The sequence below is a fragment of the Bos mutus genome, chromosome X (assembly GCF_027580195.1).
Source record: "Bos mutus isolate GX-2022 chromosome X, NWIPB_WYAK_1.1, whole genome shotgun sequence".
Lineage (NCBI taxonomy): Eukaryota > Metazoa > Chordata > Mammalia > Artiodactyla > Bovidae > Bos > Bos mutus.
This window is the reverse complement of record NC_091646.1, coordinates 17,519,348-17,534,213: the sequence shown is the minus strand read 5'-3', so window position 1 is coordinate 17,534,213 and position 14,866 is coordinate 17,519,348. Positions and strand designations below refer to the sequence as shown.

Below are 14,866 nucleotides of genomic sequence, written 5' to 3'. Positions count from 1 at the left end.
CTTCCATGTCCAGGACTTTAACAGCTCATTGAACTCCATGTCGACTAACTTCTCTCTTAGCCTGCAGTCTAGCCTTTTCTTCTCATTTCTCCTTTCTCCTGCACCCTGTTACCACTTTTATAATATGGCCCCATATTATATTATCTACCTGTCCATGTCCCCTTTATGAAACTCAATTGGTCTGGTCAAATCAGACCCATTTTCTGAGCATATATTGGACTTAACTGTCAGTATGCCTTAGATTATGCTCTTCCCTTTCCGTGGAATACTCCTCCAAACCCTTTTCCCCATCCATGCACATCTTACCAGTCCTTTATGGTTTAGATCAACCCATGCTTCCTTCTATAAAATCATTTCTCATCACTCTGGCCTGTAGTGTCCTCTCCCTTCTCTGACATCATAGGCCTTATGTGGACAACTTAGAAGTTGTCATATATTCTCTTGCATAAATATTGAGTATTATTACCTTTTATTGTTAATCTGGTTCTCTGATATTATTGTATCCATTCCCCATTATATGCTTCCTGAAGTGTGTGACCCAGCCACATATCCTTTTTGAGTATTTGCATTTCACTTTTGCACATTGTGTTGCATATAGTTATAGCAGATCAATAAATACTTTTTGGTAAATTGATTTCTTTTTTGTGAGGCTATCTAGAGATTGAAGAGTTCTTAATCTCAGTGACCTGGAACTTGTGAAAAAAAAATTTGATGTTTATCTATCTAGATCTTTCATGGGCTTATGCTCCATAGCAATATATCCTTTTATCTTTCTGCAACGACTGGCTTTCATCTTTTTAATCTGTATTTGCATGCCGAAGCTGTCACCCTTGATAATTTTATTGCCTTCCCTAGACCTTTTCTGACTGCATTTTTCTTCTTTTAGGTCATTACTGCATACAGTATAATAAGTGCAATTAGTTAAACCAGTAATGTAGCCTATTAAAAACAAATTTACTTTTGTCTTTGACTCACTGATTATTTCTGGCACTCATAAAGTTTTTATTTTTTTTAATTTAAATTTATTTATTTTAATTGGAGGCTAATTACTTTACAATATTGTATTGGTTTTGCCATACATGAGCCAAGTTGAAGTGAAGGATTGGGGAAAACCTGGCATTTCCTAGTAACATCATTTTTGTGTCAAATGGATTGGGCGTCAGGTTTTTTTGGTATGCAATTTAACTAAAACCTGACTGAATTTTGTTTAAAGAAAAGACTGCAGGGTGGTTTTGCCTCATATAAATTATTTTTAATCTATGTGGGAATGGATTTTATTTATGTTACCTGGTGAAAGCCTTTGAGAGTACAAAATTTTTGCAAGACATTATTCAACTACTGATTTACATAAGCTGTTTAAAAGCTGCTAGATTCCAAGGGGTTTTGAGGGTTGACACATAAAGCAGTCATTGGTAGGAGGACAGCCACTTACCCAATATTCTTCCCACAGTAACTCTGCCAGGAGAAGGTTTCCTTTATTCAGTACCTACCGTGAACACAGCATTGAGCTGCACTGTGCCATCAACATGTGGCACAGTGTCTTTAAAAGACACTCAGGGAATGATGATGCATTATACACATCTCAGGCATCTTTCTGCAAAGGTCATCCATCACCTTTAGGGTGCCCCCTTTTAAAATGCAGCTACCTGTATGAGGGATCAAATCATATTGAGCACTCAAAGATTTGGTAAAGTTTAGTTGGCAGCTAGATGGAAATAAGGGTTGGGGTGTACCCAGGGGTGGTTGGAGTGTCAGCAGGGAGGAGAGAGGCAGGGGTGACCAAAGCCATTATCCTCTCACTGCCCACTTTTGTCCTGGTTGCCCCATGCATATTACCCTAAATCAGCTCTCTGGTCTCCACTCTCTCCTTCACTACCTGATCTGAAAGGATATGTGAAGCAGTGACAAGAGGGGATGCATTCTGCTCTCTAATGTGGGTAGAAGGCATGGATTAGACAGTTCATCCATTAGCAAAACCAGAAACAAGTGGGCACTTGGTGTTACGTTTTGAAAAGCTGTGTTGTTCTTCCCTGAGAATTCGACACTATTATATGCACAGACCACCTTTCTGTTTGCATAGCTTCCATTTACAAGTGTGAAAGAGGCAAATACCCCCATAGAGTACAAGCTCACATTCTGCTTTGACCTTTTCTATACCTCTCTTGTATTTAACGTTTAGATTGTAAGAATGGTGAAGAATTTAAAAGGCAGCCCAATCACACTGTCGATAGGTGATGGTGCCAATGATGTTAGCATGATCTTGGAATCCCATGTGGGCATAGGTAAGAAACATCTAATGAGATGGCAGCTGTAAGGTATCAGTATTGCTTTTAGGTAGAGTGGTCTTATTCTAGAGATTGTTTTGGTTGTTCATCTTGAATTTGAATTCGGGAATGATCATTGTTAATTAAATGAAGGTTCTCATCTGACCATGGAATATGCCCATGCATAAGTCCTACCCCTGGTGGGAATGTAGCAATACCAGGCTGGAGGATATTATTTTATTAGCCAAGTAAACCAAATTTCTGAAACCTCCTGGCTGTGTGATTGATCATTTAGCTCTCATTTTTGCCAGCATGCAGGAAATTTTATTGATTTTTCACCACTGGCCAGATCGCCTGCTTATGTTGCTGCACTGTATCTTTTGTGGTCCTTAACTGCTTGGAACTCAGAAATGATAACTGGCTGGCTGATTTTCCTCATGCCAATATCTATGCGTGGTTGTGTGGGCTGTAGTGGTGAATTTACATGTTGGCATGCAACAGCAGCTTCTCTATGACTTCACCATTTTGCCCCCTGTTAAGTTTCTGGGAGGCAGCAATCCTAACACCCCAGAATTTTTTTGGAGGGGGAGAAATAATAGCATTATTAGTATTTTGGAGATTATTGTAAAGCAGTTTGGATTCCCAAATTCTTTCCATTTGGAAGTAACCCTATTTACTGTGGAACTCTAGTTCGACTCATGGGCTATTGACTAGAAATGGCCTGAAGCCACTTGAGCTCATGGGCTCAAGCTTGAGCATGGGCTGCTACTCAGCCTTGCAGGACATTTGATCTTGTCTAAGATGTCCATAGTGCATTTTATCCATGCCAGAAGGTCCTTGAAATTCTGTTGTTTAGTCGCTAAGTCGTGTCTGACTCTTTTGTGACACTATGGACCGTAGCCTGCCCCGCTACTTTGTCCATGAGATTCTCCAGGCAAGAATACTGGAGTGGGTTGCCATGCCCTCCTCCAGGCGAACTCCCCTTCCCTCCAGGGATTGAACCCGCATCTCCTGTATTGGCAGGTGGATTCTTCACCACAGAGCCGCCTGAGAAGCCCCCTTGAAATTTGGTGCTGTCCAGAACTATTTGGTGTGGACTAAGTATGCTCATGGGCATTTTGGACAAGAGCAAATTTCAAGGATCTTTGGTGTGAACCAGCTGCTTTGGAGAAGGAAATGGCAACCCATTCCAGTGTTCTTGCCTGGAGAATCCCAGGGACGGGGGAGCCTGGTGGGCTGCCGTCTATGGGGTCGCACAGAGTCGGACACGACTGAAACGACTTAGCAGCAGCAGCAGCAGCGGCAGCAGCTGCTTTATGGACATTTTGGACAGGACTAAGTGTTAACTAACCACTGCTCAGAGTATCATTTGGTATGAGGACTTAACCATCTCATTACAACTCTTCAATTTACTCTTAAACCATAAACCCCAGGTTTCTGAGTTGCTTTAGTATAGCACCTAGTCTGGTGCCATATATAATTAATCACTTACCAAGTACTTTCAAGATATTTTTCAGATTAAATTTTTTCCTCAGTATAATTTTTGCCTTATCATGATTAAAATAATGATTTCATTAATTGTTTTATGTTTTGTTATAAATAGGTAATTGCCAATTAAACAATTTTACTTTTTATTGATAAATCTCACCGATAAAAGCACTTTTTGCTTAAGAAAACAGTGCTAAACTATTCAATTGAACTGTACTTGTAAGCAAGAAAAACATGGAAGTAACAGATGAGGTGGTTACTTACTCTATAAAAATACCCTATAGAAATTGTCTTATTTTAGGTATTAAAGGCAAAGAAGGTCGCCAAGCATCCAGGAATAGCGATTATGCGGTCCCAAAATTTAAACATTTAAAGAAACTGCTGTTGGCTCATGGACATCTATATTATGTGAGAATTGCACACCTTGTCCAGTATTTCTTCTATAAGGTATGTGATAAAATATTTGTAATTTATGAGAGTTTAACACAGCATTGACTTAGCTTGGTTGTAGGGTTTTTTTGTTCTTTTTTCATATTTCTTTTAGTGTCTTAGCCCTGAAATTTGTGGTCAGTAAAACAGAGGCGGTCTATTTAATGAATCAGAAGCCAGAAATTCCTTTTAATGAAAGAGATTTGAGATGAAAAATTTTAAGTAAACTTTCTTAAAGTATAGTTTAAATACAGTACAGTGTACCCATTAAATGTTAATAGCTTGATTTTGACAAATGTTTACATCCATGTAACTACCACCAGAATCAAATATTGACCATCTCTATCACCCCAGAAAGTTCCCTTGTGCTTTTCCAATCTTCTCCACCCTTGCACCAAACAATGACTTATCCTATTGACATTACTATATGATATATAGTAATATAAATGATATATAAATTTAGATATAATTTATGCAACATATACGTTAGGTTTACCTGTTTTAACCGTGTACCAGAACTTGATCTCCTATCCTATATTCTGTTCTGTTTATTTTTTTCAAGTTTTTTCAGTTTTCATTTTGAGATAATTTCATACTTTTTAAAAGTTGCAAAATTAGTGAAATCTCGTATACTGTCTGCTCAGTTTTGCCAACTGTTAGCACATTAGATAACACAGAGCATAGTTACCAAGATCAATAAATTGATATTAATTAGCACATTATTAACTAGTCTATATACTGTATTGGAATTTTGCTAATGGTCCCACAGATACTTGTTTTGTGGTCCATTTCAGGTTCATGCCTGCATTTAAGGATCCTGATCTCCTTAGTCTTCTTTAACCTGGGATAGTTCCTGTCTTTTTTGTCTTTATGATCTTAACATGTTTGAAGAATGCTGGCCATTGAGTTAGTTGAATGTCCCTCAATTTGGGTTTGTCTAATATTTGCCTGTTATTAGATTCAAGTTTGGGCACAATTACCACAGAAGCATTATTGCAACCTACTGAGGGCATCATATCAGGAGGATGTGTTGTCAGGATGTCCCATTCATGATAATGTCAACTTTGATACATTGATTCAGATGGTGTTTTGAGGGTCTCAGGACACCTCAGTTTTGCTTGTGTAATTTTGTTTGAAAAAAGCATTCTCCCATTAAACCAGATACTTTATTTTGTGTTGAAATTCATTACCATCATTCATTGTTACTCAGATTGTCACAGACCTGGCGCCCATGTCCTTTCACCATGTCCCCATCATTAACTTTTTATTTTATTGTGATGACATGTAATAAGAGCTCTATCTCCTTAACAGATTATTAGGTGGAAGAATACAGTCCTGTTAAGTATAGCAGATCTCTAGAACTTACTAAAACGTTATACCCATTGGATATACCCATGCCTGACCATCACCTTTTTTTAAGTCTTGTCTGTTTTCTGGTACTACATGATGTTCTAGGCGCCTCTTGTATTTTTTCCTTCCTGAGTCCTGGATTCAGACTTTTCTCCAAGGATCTCTGGTCCTTTTTTTTAACAAGTGGTATTTAGAAATGTAGATCTGGTGCTCATTGTGCTCATTGTCATTGGTATCCATATAAACTCAATACTTGAACTCAGTTTGTATGGATACCTTTGATTAAAGCCAACACCACAAGTTTCATTCTATCTAACCTTTCCCTTTTCCATATTAGTAACTCCTTTCTTCACAGAGTTGGACACGACTGAGCAACTGAACTGAACTGAACTCCTTTCTTCAGCAGTGAGAAACCTGGTTCTCATCTGCATTATTTATTTATTTGCTAAATCCTCAAGTTTATACTTAAAGTAGTTCCAGAATTGCTAACTCAAATATTCCTGTGAGAAACAAGCCTGACTAACTTGAGAAATATGTGTGTGTGCACTTCTGTCTTTAGCTCTTTAGCCTTAGAGTATGTAGTCAAAGTACTGTTTCCAAAGTTACTTTTTTTTTCCTCCTTTTCCACCATTTTGGTGTGGTTATGTTATTTATATAGAGTCTACGGGGCCTTGGACTCAGTAACTTAACAGCCTCACGTGGGGATGGATGGTTATTCTCTCTTACCTCCCCCTTGAAGGGGAGCCCATGAAGCTTTGGCCATACATATCTGCCTGGCATTCTGACCCTGTTCCAGAAGCTTGTTTGCCTCTGTAAGAGTTTGGCCTGCAATTCAAGCAACTGCCACCAGATGGAAGGAACACTCTGTTAAGAAAAACAAAACAAGTATTAAGATGGCTAATGTTTACCAGTGATCAGTAAGTTACATATCCCTGTTCTCAATTTAGCGGGTTATTTATGCAGAAACCCTCTGTCTTCATTAGAATCTCTGTGCCCATTGTCACCTTAGTTACTGACTTAGCATAATTCCTTTATTATGCTGCCTTTCACCCCAAGATGATCTCTAATATGTTTGCCCACTCTGGCTGAGCTAAGATGCCTTCCTTCCTCTTATCTTGCCTTTGCATCTTCCAGTTGTTATTGCCCTGCAGTGACGGGTCTTCCTCCTTTCTGTTTCTCCACTCAGTTACATAATTCATCCAGGTTAATGTTTAGAAAATGCCACTTTTCAACTTGTCCTCCAGAAACTTCACTCTCCTTTGTCTAAGAATTAGTCTGGCTTTTAAGGCACCCCACCCTGTGCTACGTGATATGTTTAAAATACATATGGTCTTGCCTTGGTTCCTGCTATCACCATATCGTATTCATCTTTAACACCTAGTTCACAGTCTAACTTCTTTTTTCATTCAATCAACAAATATGCTTGAATGTGTTACCATGTGCCAAGCGTTATTTCAGGCCCTTCAGAATTCATAATGGAATAAGACAGGCAAAGTCCTTATTTTCATGGAACTGTTACTCTAATGGGAGAGTCAGACCTCCCCTTCCCACAAAGCACCCCCATAATCCACACCTAGCACTGTCTCTTCTTCAGAGCACTTCTTTTATATACATAAAGTACTGTAGACTGACAGTATTTTGCATTCTGCCAGAATTGATCCATGCAAATGAGTGTTGCCCTTCCAGAGGATGACCTTGGGAGCTCTGACACTCTGGTGCTGTAGGACTTATTCAAAACACGTGTAGCAGTTTTCTTTAGAAATGTCCTCCACAGCCCGCAATGTATTTACCTAAATATCCTCAGCTGCGGCAGAGGAGCCACTGGATTTTTAAAAACAGCCTCAAGTCTCCCAGAATGGGAAATTAGCTAAGTGAGAACGTGTGACAGAAGGAAAGAGATGGTTTTTTGACGTGGCTCAAAAATGGACTATTGAAGGGGCTGCCCAAAGAGAAATCCAGAGACACGTGAGCAAGTGACAGCAGTGCTCAAATACAGTCAAAGCCTATACTGAAGGACAGCACACTTTTTGAAAACATTAGTGCCGGTAGTTTTGCCTGAAGACGTTAATTTAATTTTAGTATTTATCCTCTCACCTGGTGGCTTTTACTGCCTTATGCATTCTCAGCTTGTATTTTTTAAATCTGTTTTTCATATTCTCCCAGTTAAGTGATAACTCGCTTAGAAATGAGAGGTTTTGTTTTTTTGTATCACACAGTGTCATCTTCACTTGTAGTAGATGATCGATAATAATAATTGGTTGTTTAATGAGGCAGTAACAAAGGCAATAAACCATTAGTTGATACTTGTTTGTGTCAATATATACTGTAATAATTTCCTGACTATTTATTGGCATTAACAGACTTTAAAATATACACTTAGAGCTTTATGTCAGTCTACTTTGTGATGATTTTACAAACCCACTTGGCATTTAAGGTGCAGTACCATTAGGTGTTCATATTATATGAGCTCATTTCTTTTCTAGAACACCAAGAGGATCTCATAAAGTAAGTGAGGTTATCTTCTGCCTGGGAAGAGCAGACGTTGATACCAATATGAATGTAATCTATTGTTTTGAATTGTTTCCTTACAACTCAGGAGTAGAAGTTTATTGCACTGTGACATTAGAAGCATTTAGGACTGCCTATACTACTGAGTACAGTTTCCTGTTTTAGTTTCAAAAAGTTGATGGAGTGAAACATATTAAACCTTTTCTTCATTTTTTTTTTCCAGAACCTTTGTTTCATTTTGCCACAGTTTTTGTACCAGTTCTTCTGTGGATTCTCACAGCAGGTTGGTTTCCCTAGGTATTTGTTGTAATGTAGTTTATACTTGCTGTTAATAAATTACTTTTTGTGTACTGGATTGTAGAGACTTAAAGAGGTATATCCAAAATAAAAGGATTTTTTTTTCCTCTTGGTTCAACAGTTGATCTTCTTGGCCAGGTTTTTGACCAATAGCAAAATTTTATGTCTTTGCTTCAGTAATGGTCTTATTGTTATTTTCTTTTTGAAAGTTATTTGGTACATCCTATTAGAATTGAGATCCTTTTAAAAAAAACTTTTTGTCAGTGTATATAATGTTTTCCAATAACTTTAAAATGTTATACTATATTTATATTTCATCAAATAAAATTTTTTATCTTTACATTTTCTCAAGTTGATTTTCTAGGGAAAAAAAAATGATGTTTAAGCTAGCCAAGAAGCAGTAATTTCTGGATAAAGCCTTGGATTAGTTAAAGAATTCTATACTTGTAGCCCTCTGTAGTTTTCTGAACATTTTTTGCATACAGAATGTGCTATATGTTGACTTGATATGTAAGTGGTTGGATGAGCAGGCACGTTTGTAGGTTTCTTTTAACAGCTGAAATACATTTTGCATTGCTTCTAGTGGAAGTATAGCTAACTAAGGGAGCTATAATGCTCAATGACTCAGAAATTTTGTAGTTTACCTATGATCAATTCAGTGATTTTTACCAAGCTGAGCTTCTGGTAACATCATCACAGGTATTAGAAACTAAGTTTCTATATTTCAAGGCCTGCCACATTCCTCATGATAGGAAGTGATTTTTTTCCTAATTTCTTGGCAGTATTTTTAGAGAATGTATTCTTTCCAATGGGAAGTGACTGCTGTCTTTCTCTTAAACTTGCCTCTTTGCTATATGGTATGCTGTCTCTTATATCAGTTCCATGTCATCAGCCCCACAATGCCTGCTAAGCTGATCACTTTATGAATTAGTTATCTACTGGCTGTAGGACGTGCCATAAGCCTTCTTGTATTAGAAAGTAACAGCATTGGTAACAGTTTTTAAAATTCTGATAGTTACACTTTCCTTGAACATTCAGATTGGTATTGCTCAAAATATTTTTAATTCCTCACTTTCATGGATGATGAATGCAAGTTTTAAAGACACTTTGAAATTTTGAAGCAAACTGATACAAGGAAGCTTGCTTTTAAAACCATGTTGACCAAACAAAAATTGTATGAAGAAAGAAACCCTGGGTTTTTGAAACCCTGGGCTGTCAGGGGTCTGCTTAGGTTCTCATAGGAGTTGATGTTTGCCTTCCTCAGTTGCTCAACTGGTATGTGAATTCATTTAACAAATACTTCTTGAGTGCCTACTGTGTGTGCTGTTAAGTATTGGGAATGTAACAGTGATCAAAGCTCTTACCCCATGGGGCTTGCAGTACAGTGAGTGATAGGCAGAGAGACAGACAGCAATCAAACATATTACGCTGGGTACTGATACATCCTCTGAAGGAAAAAAAAAAAAAAACAATAAGTGAATAAGGGATTTATTGACTGTGGAAGAGAGCTGCTTTTTTAGACAACCTGATCTGGGAAGTTTTCTCTAATGAGGTGACATTTGGGCAGAGATTTGGAGGAAATGAGGGAAGAACCTAGGCAGACATCTTAGAAAAAGTGTAGCAGATAAAAAGAAGGTCTCTTGGTGGCTCAGACGGTAAAGGATCCACCTGCAATGCAGGAGACTCGGGTTCAACCCCTGGGTTAGGAAGATCCCCTGGAGAAGGGAATGGCAACCCATTCCAGTATTCTTGTCTGGAAAATCCCATGGACAGAGGAGCCTGGTGGGCTACAGTCCACGGGGTCGCAAAGAGTCAGACATGACCGAGTGACTAACATATCTGAGGTAGTGATGTTTGTAGCTTTCATTTTCACTGTGGCCTTATGCTGCTGCTGAATGCATAGACCGTTATTTGCAAATACCTGGCTCAGACGGTAAAGTGTACCTGCAATGCGGGAGACCTGGGTTCAATCCCTGGGTCGGGAATATCTTCCTGGAGAAGGAAATGGCAACCCACACCAGTACTCTTGCCTGGAAAATTCTATGGATGGAGGAGGAGCCTGGTAGGCTACAGCCCATGGGGTCGCAAAGAGTCAGACACGACTAAGCAACTTCACTTCTGGAATACATACAGGTTAGTCAGCCTTTTTCAGTTTAGGTCTACTTCAGGTGTTCTCTGCAACCCAGGAACTTAGATATGAGCTATGGAGAAGGTAGAAATAGCACCAGGATGCAGATTATTTAAACAAAAATCAACTCTTTGTTTAGTAAAGCTGGAATAGACTGGTCTTTTTTCTTCATGAAAAGATACCATTCATTACAGGTTTCACAACAACCGTATTGTCAACTAAACCTGTTGTTTGTTTTGAGGACTTTTCTGTCTCCTCTGATTATGCATCTAAAAATTATAATTATCTCTCATATACACTCAAAGTACCATAGTGGAACAAAAATAGATGGATGATTCTTTTGTTTGAATAAAATTCAAGACTAAATTGCACAACAGTCAATCTGTTTTTTTTTTGTTTGTTTTTTTTCTTTCAATTTCTCATAAGCCAAAAAATGGAATGGATGGTTTTCAATGAGAATGTAGTGCAGTGTGCCAACAGACTAGTCGTCTCCCTTGAGAATTAACAGAAATCTAACACCTTTGGGGGGTATTTTTTAGTTCAGTAATATATTTTGCTGAACTTAAATCTTTGTGTGTGCAAAGTATCTCCATCTTCTATGTTCAGTTCAGTTTAGTCGCTCAGTCGTGTCTGACTCTTTGCAACCTCATGGACTGCAGCACGCCAGGCCACCCTGTCCATCACCAACTCCTGGAGTTTACCCAAACTCGTGTCGATTGAGTTGGTAATGCACTGAGTTGGTAATGCCATCCAACCATCTCATCCTCTGTCGTCCCCTTCTCTGCCTGCCCTCAATCTGTCCCAGCATCAGGGTCTTTTGAAATGAGTCAGTTTGTCGCATCAGGGTCTTTTGAAATGAGTCAGTTTGTCGCATCAGGTAGCCAAAGTATTGGAGTTGCAGCTTAAACATCAGTCCTTCCAATGAACACCCAGGACTGATCTCCTTTAGGATGGACTGGTTGGATCTCCTTGCAATCCAAGGGACTCTCAAGAGTCTTCTCCAACACCACAGTTCAAAAGCATCAATTCTTCGGCGCTCAGCTTTCTTTACAGTCCAGCTCTCACATCCATACATGACTACTGGGAAAACCATAGCCTTGACTAGATGGACCTTTGTTGCCAAAGTAATGTCTCTGCTTTTCAGTATGCTGTCTAGGTTGGTCATAACGTTCCTTCCAAGGAGTAAGCGTCTTTTAATTTCATGGCTGCAGTCACCAACTGCAGTGATTTTGGAAGCCCAAAAATTAAAGTCTGCCACTGTTTCCCCATCTATTTCCCATGAAGTGATGGGACCAGATGCCATGATCTTAGTTTTCTGAATGTTGAGTTTTAAGCCAACTTTTTCACTCTCCTCTTTGACTTTCAAGAGGGTCTTTAGTTCTTCTTCACTTTCTGCCATAAGGGTGGTGTCATCTGCATATCTGAGGTTATTGATATTTCTCCCGGCCATCTTGATTCCAGCTTGTGCTTCCTCCAGCCCAGCATTTCTCATGATGTACTCTGCATATAAGTTAAAAAAGCAGGGTGACCATATACAGCCTTGACATACTCCTTTTCCTATTTGGAACCAGTCTGTTGTGACACGTCCAGTACTAACTGTTGCTTCCTGACCTGCATACAGATTTCTCAAGAGGCAAGTCACGTGGTCTGCTATTCCTGTCTCTTTCAGAATTTTCCACAGTTCATTGTGATCCACATAGTCAAAGGCTTTGGCATAGTCAATAAAGCAGAAATAGATGTTTTTCTGGAACTTTCTTGCTTTTTCGATGATCCAGCAGATGTTGGCAGTTTCATCTCTGGTTCCTCTGCCTTTTCTAAAACCAGCTTGAATGTCTGGAATTTCATGGTTCACATATTGCTGAAGCCTGGCTTGGAGAATTTTGAGCATTATTTTGCTAGCGTGTGAGATGAGTGCAATTGTGCTGTAGTTTGAGCATTCTTTGACATTGTATTTCTTTGGAATTGCAATGAAAACTGACCTTTTCCAGACCCATGGCTACTGTTGAGTTTCCCAAATTTGTAGGCATATTGAATACAGTACTTTCACAGCATCATCTTTTAGGATTTGAAAAAGCTCAACTGGAATTCCATCACCTCCACTAGCTTTGTTTGTAGTGATGCTTCCTAAGGCCCACTTGACTTCACATTCCAGGATGTCTGGCTCTAGGTGAGTGATCACACCATCGTGATTATCTGGGTCTTGAAGCTCTTCTTTGTACAGTTCTTCTGTGTATTCTTGCTCCTCTTCTTGATATCTTCTGCTTCTGTTAGGTCCATATCATTTATGTCCTTTATTGAGCCCATCTTTGCATGAAATGTTCCCTTGTATCTCTAATTTTCTTGAAGAGATCTCTAGTCTTTCCCATTCTGTTGTTTTCCTCTATTTCTTTGCATTGATCACTGAGGAAGGCTTTCGTATCTTTCCTTGCTAGTCTTTGGAACTCTCCTTTCAAATGGGTATATCCTTCCTTTTCTCCTTTGCTTTTGGCTTCTCTTCTTTTCACAGCTGATTGTAAGGCCTCTTCAGACAGCCATTTTGCTTTTCTGCATTTCTTTTTCTTGAAAATGGTCTTCCTCCCTATCTCCTGTGCAATGTCATGAACCTCCATCTATAGTTCATTAGGTATTCTGTCTATCAGATCTCATCCCTGAAATCTATTTCTCACTTCCACTGTATAATCATAAGGGATTTGATTTAGGTCATACCTGAATGGTCTAGTGGTTTTCCCAACTTTCTTCAGTTTAAGTCTGAATTTGGCAATAAGGAGTTTATGATCTGAGCCACAGTCAGCTCCTGCCTTGTTTTCGCTGACTGTATAGAGCTTCTCCATCTTTGGCTGCAAAGAATATAATCAGTCTGATTTTGGTGTTGGCCATCTGGTGATGTCCATATATAGAGTCTTCTCTTGTGTTGTTGGAAGAGGGTGTTTGGTATGACCAGTGCCTTCTCTTGGCAAAACTTTATTAGTCTTTGCCCTGCTTCATTCTGTACTCCAAGGCCAAATTTACCTGTTACTCCAGGTGTTTCCTTACTCCCTACTTTTGCATTCCAGTCCCCTATAATGAAAAGGACATCTTTTTGGGGTGTTAGTTCTAACAGGTCTTGTAAGTCTTCATAGAACCATTCAACTTCAGCTTCTTCAGCATTACTGGTTGGGGCATAGACTTGGATTACCATGATATTGAATGGTTTGCCTTGGAAACGAACAGAGATCACTCTGTCATTTTTGAGATTGCATCCAAGTACTGCATTTTGGACTCTTGTTGACTATAATGGCTACTCCATTTCTTCTAAGGTATTCCTGCCCACAGTAGTAGATATAATGGTCATCTGAGTTAAATTCACCCATTCCAGTCCGTTTTCATTTGCTGATTCCTAAAATGTCAACGTTCACTCTTGCCACCTCCTGTTTGACCACTTCCAATCTGCCTTGATTTGTGGACCTAACATTCTGGGTCCCTATGCAATATTGTTCTTTACAGCATCAGACCTTGCTTCTATCACCAGTCACATCCACAACTGGGTACTGGTTTTGCTTTGGCTCCAGCCAGACATCCTGGAATGTGAAGTCAAGTGGGCCTTAGGAAGCATGGAATCGGTCCGTCCATTCTTTCTGGAGTTACTTCTCCACTGATCTCCAGTAGCATATTGGGCACCTACCGACCTGGGGAGTTCCTCTTTTGGTGTCCTATCTTTTTGCCTTTTCATACTGTTCATGGGGTTCTCAAGGCAAGAATAGTGAAGTGGTTCACCATTCCCTTCTCCAGTGGACCACATTTTGTCTCCATCTTATATGTAGAACATGTTCTTAAGCTCATTGAAAAGGTTGCATACATTATCTCTTGCTTTGTGTCTGCTGCAGGCGAGAAGTGTGGTCCCCTCCTCTAGGCTCTCCCAGCTTGGTATACAGTCACCACGCTGCCTCCCCCTCTACACTTGATCTTAGCTGAAAGGCCAAGAAGTGATTGCCTCCCCCTCTAGAATTCGAACTCCTTGCAGACAGGGCATGAATCTTCTCTGTTCTCAGTATTTCACACTTGGTAAACGCTCTGTAAATATTTTTTCCCCAGCAAATGTTTTTGAAGTCAACTAATGAATGAACTGATGCTCTATTCAAGTCATTACCAATCTTTTTGAATCAACATCCACTATGATAGATATTGTATCTTTAGTAGACGTTGATTGAGAAATGTATAATTCTGTTAATTTGTGTCACATTTAAATTTAAATGCATTTTATTAATCAGAAACATTTTGTATGTGTAAAAGATACATGTGAATATGGGATATTGTCTATTCAGGTCATAGGTAATAGTTATATTACAACATGTAGCACTGTGTAGAAATTACTGAACTCAGTAAATATTTTCATCAAAACAAGGTTCATTATAAACACCTTAAT

The 14,866-nt window shown here is 39.0% G+C and overlaps 1 protein-coding gene across 6 annotated transcripts in view; it reads left to right on the top strand.

The window, feature by feature from the left end:
- The window catches only part of ATP11C (ATPase phospholipid transporting 11C), a 169,078-nt gene that overhangs the window by 125,815 nt on the left and 28,397 nt on the right, over positions 1–14,866 (top strand). For all 6 annotated transcript variants that reach the window (XM_070365486.1, XM_070365485.1, XM_070365489.1 and 3 more), the window contains 3 exons: positions 2,180–2,282; positions 4,054–4,199; positions 8,263–8,322. In XM_070365486.1, coding sequence (XP_070221587.1) covers positions 2,180–2,282; positions 4,054–4,199; positions 8,263–8,322 — 309 coding nt within the window. The remainder of the gene's footprint in view (positions 1–2,179; positions 2,283–4,053; positions 4,200–8,262; positions 8,323–14,866) is intronic.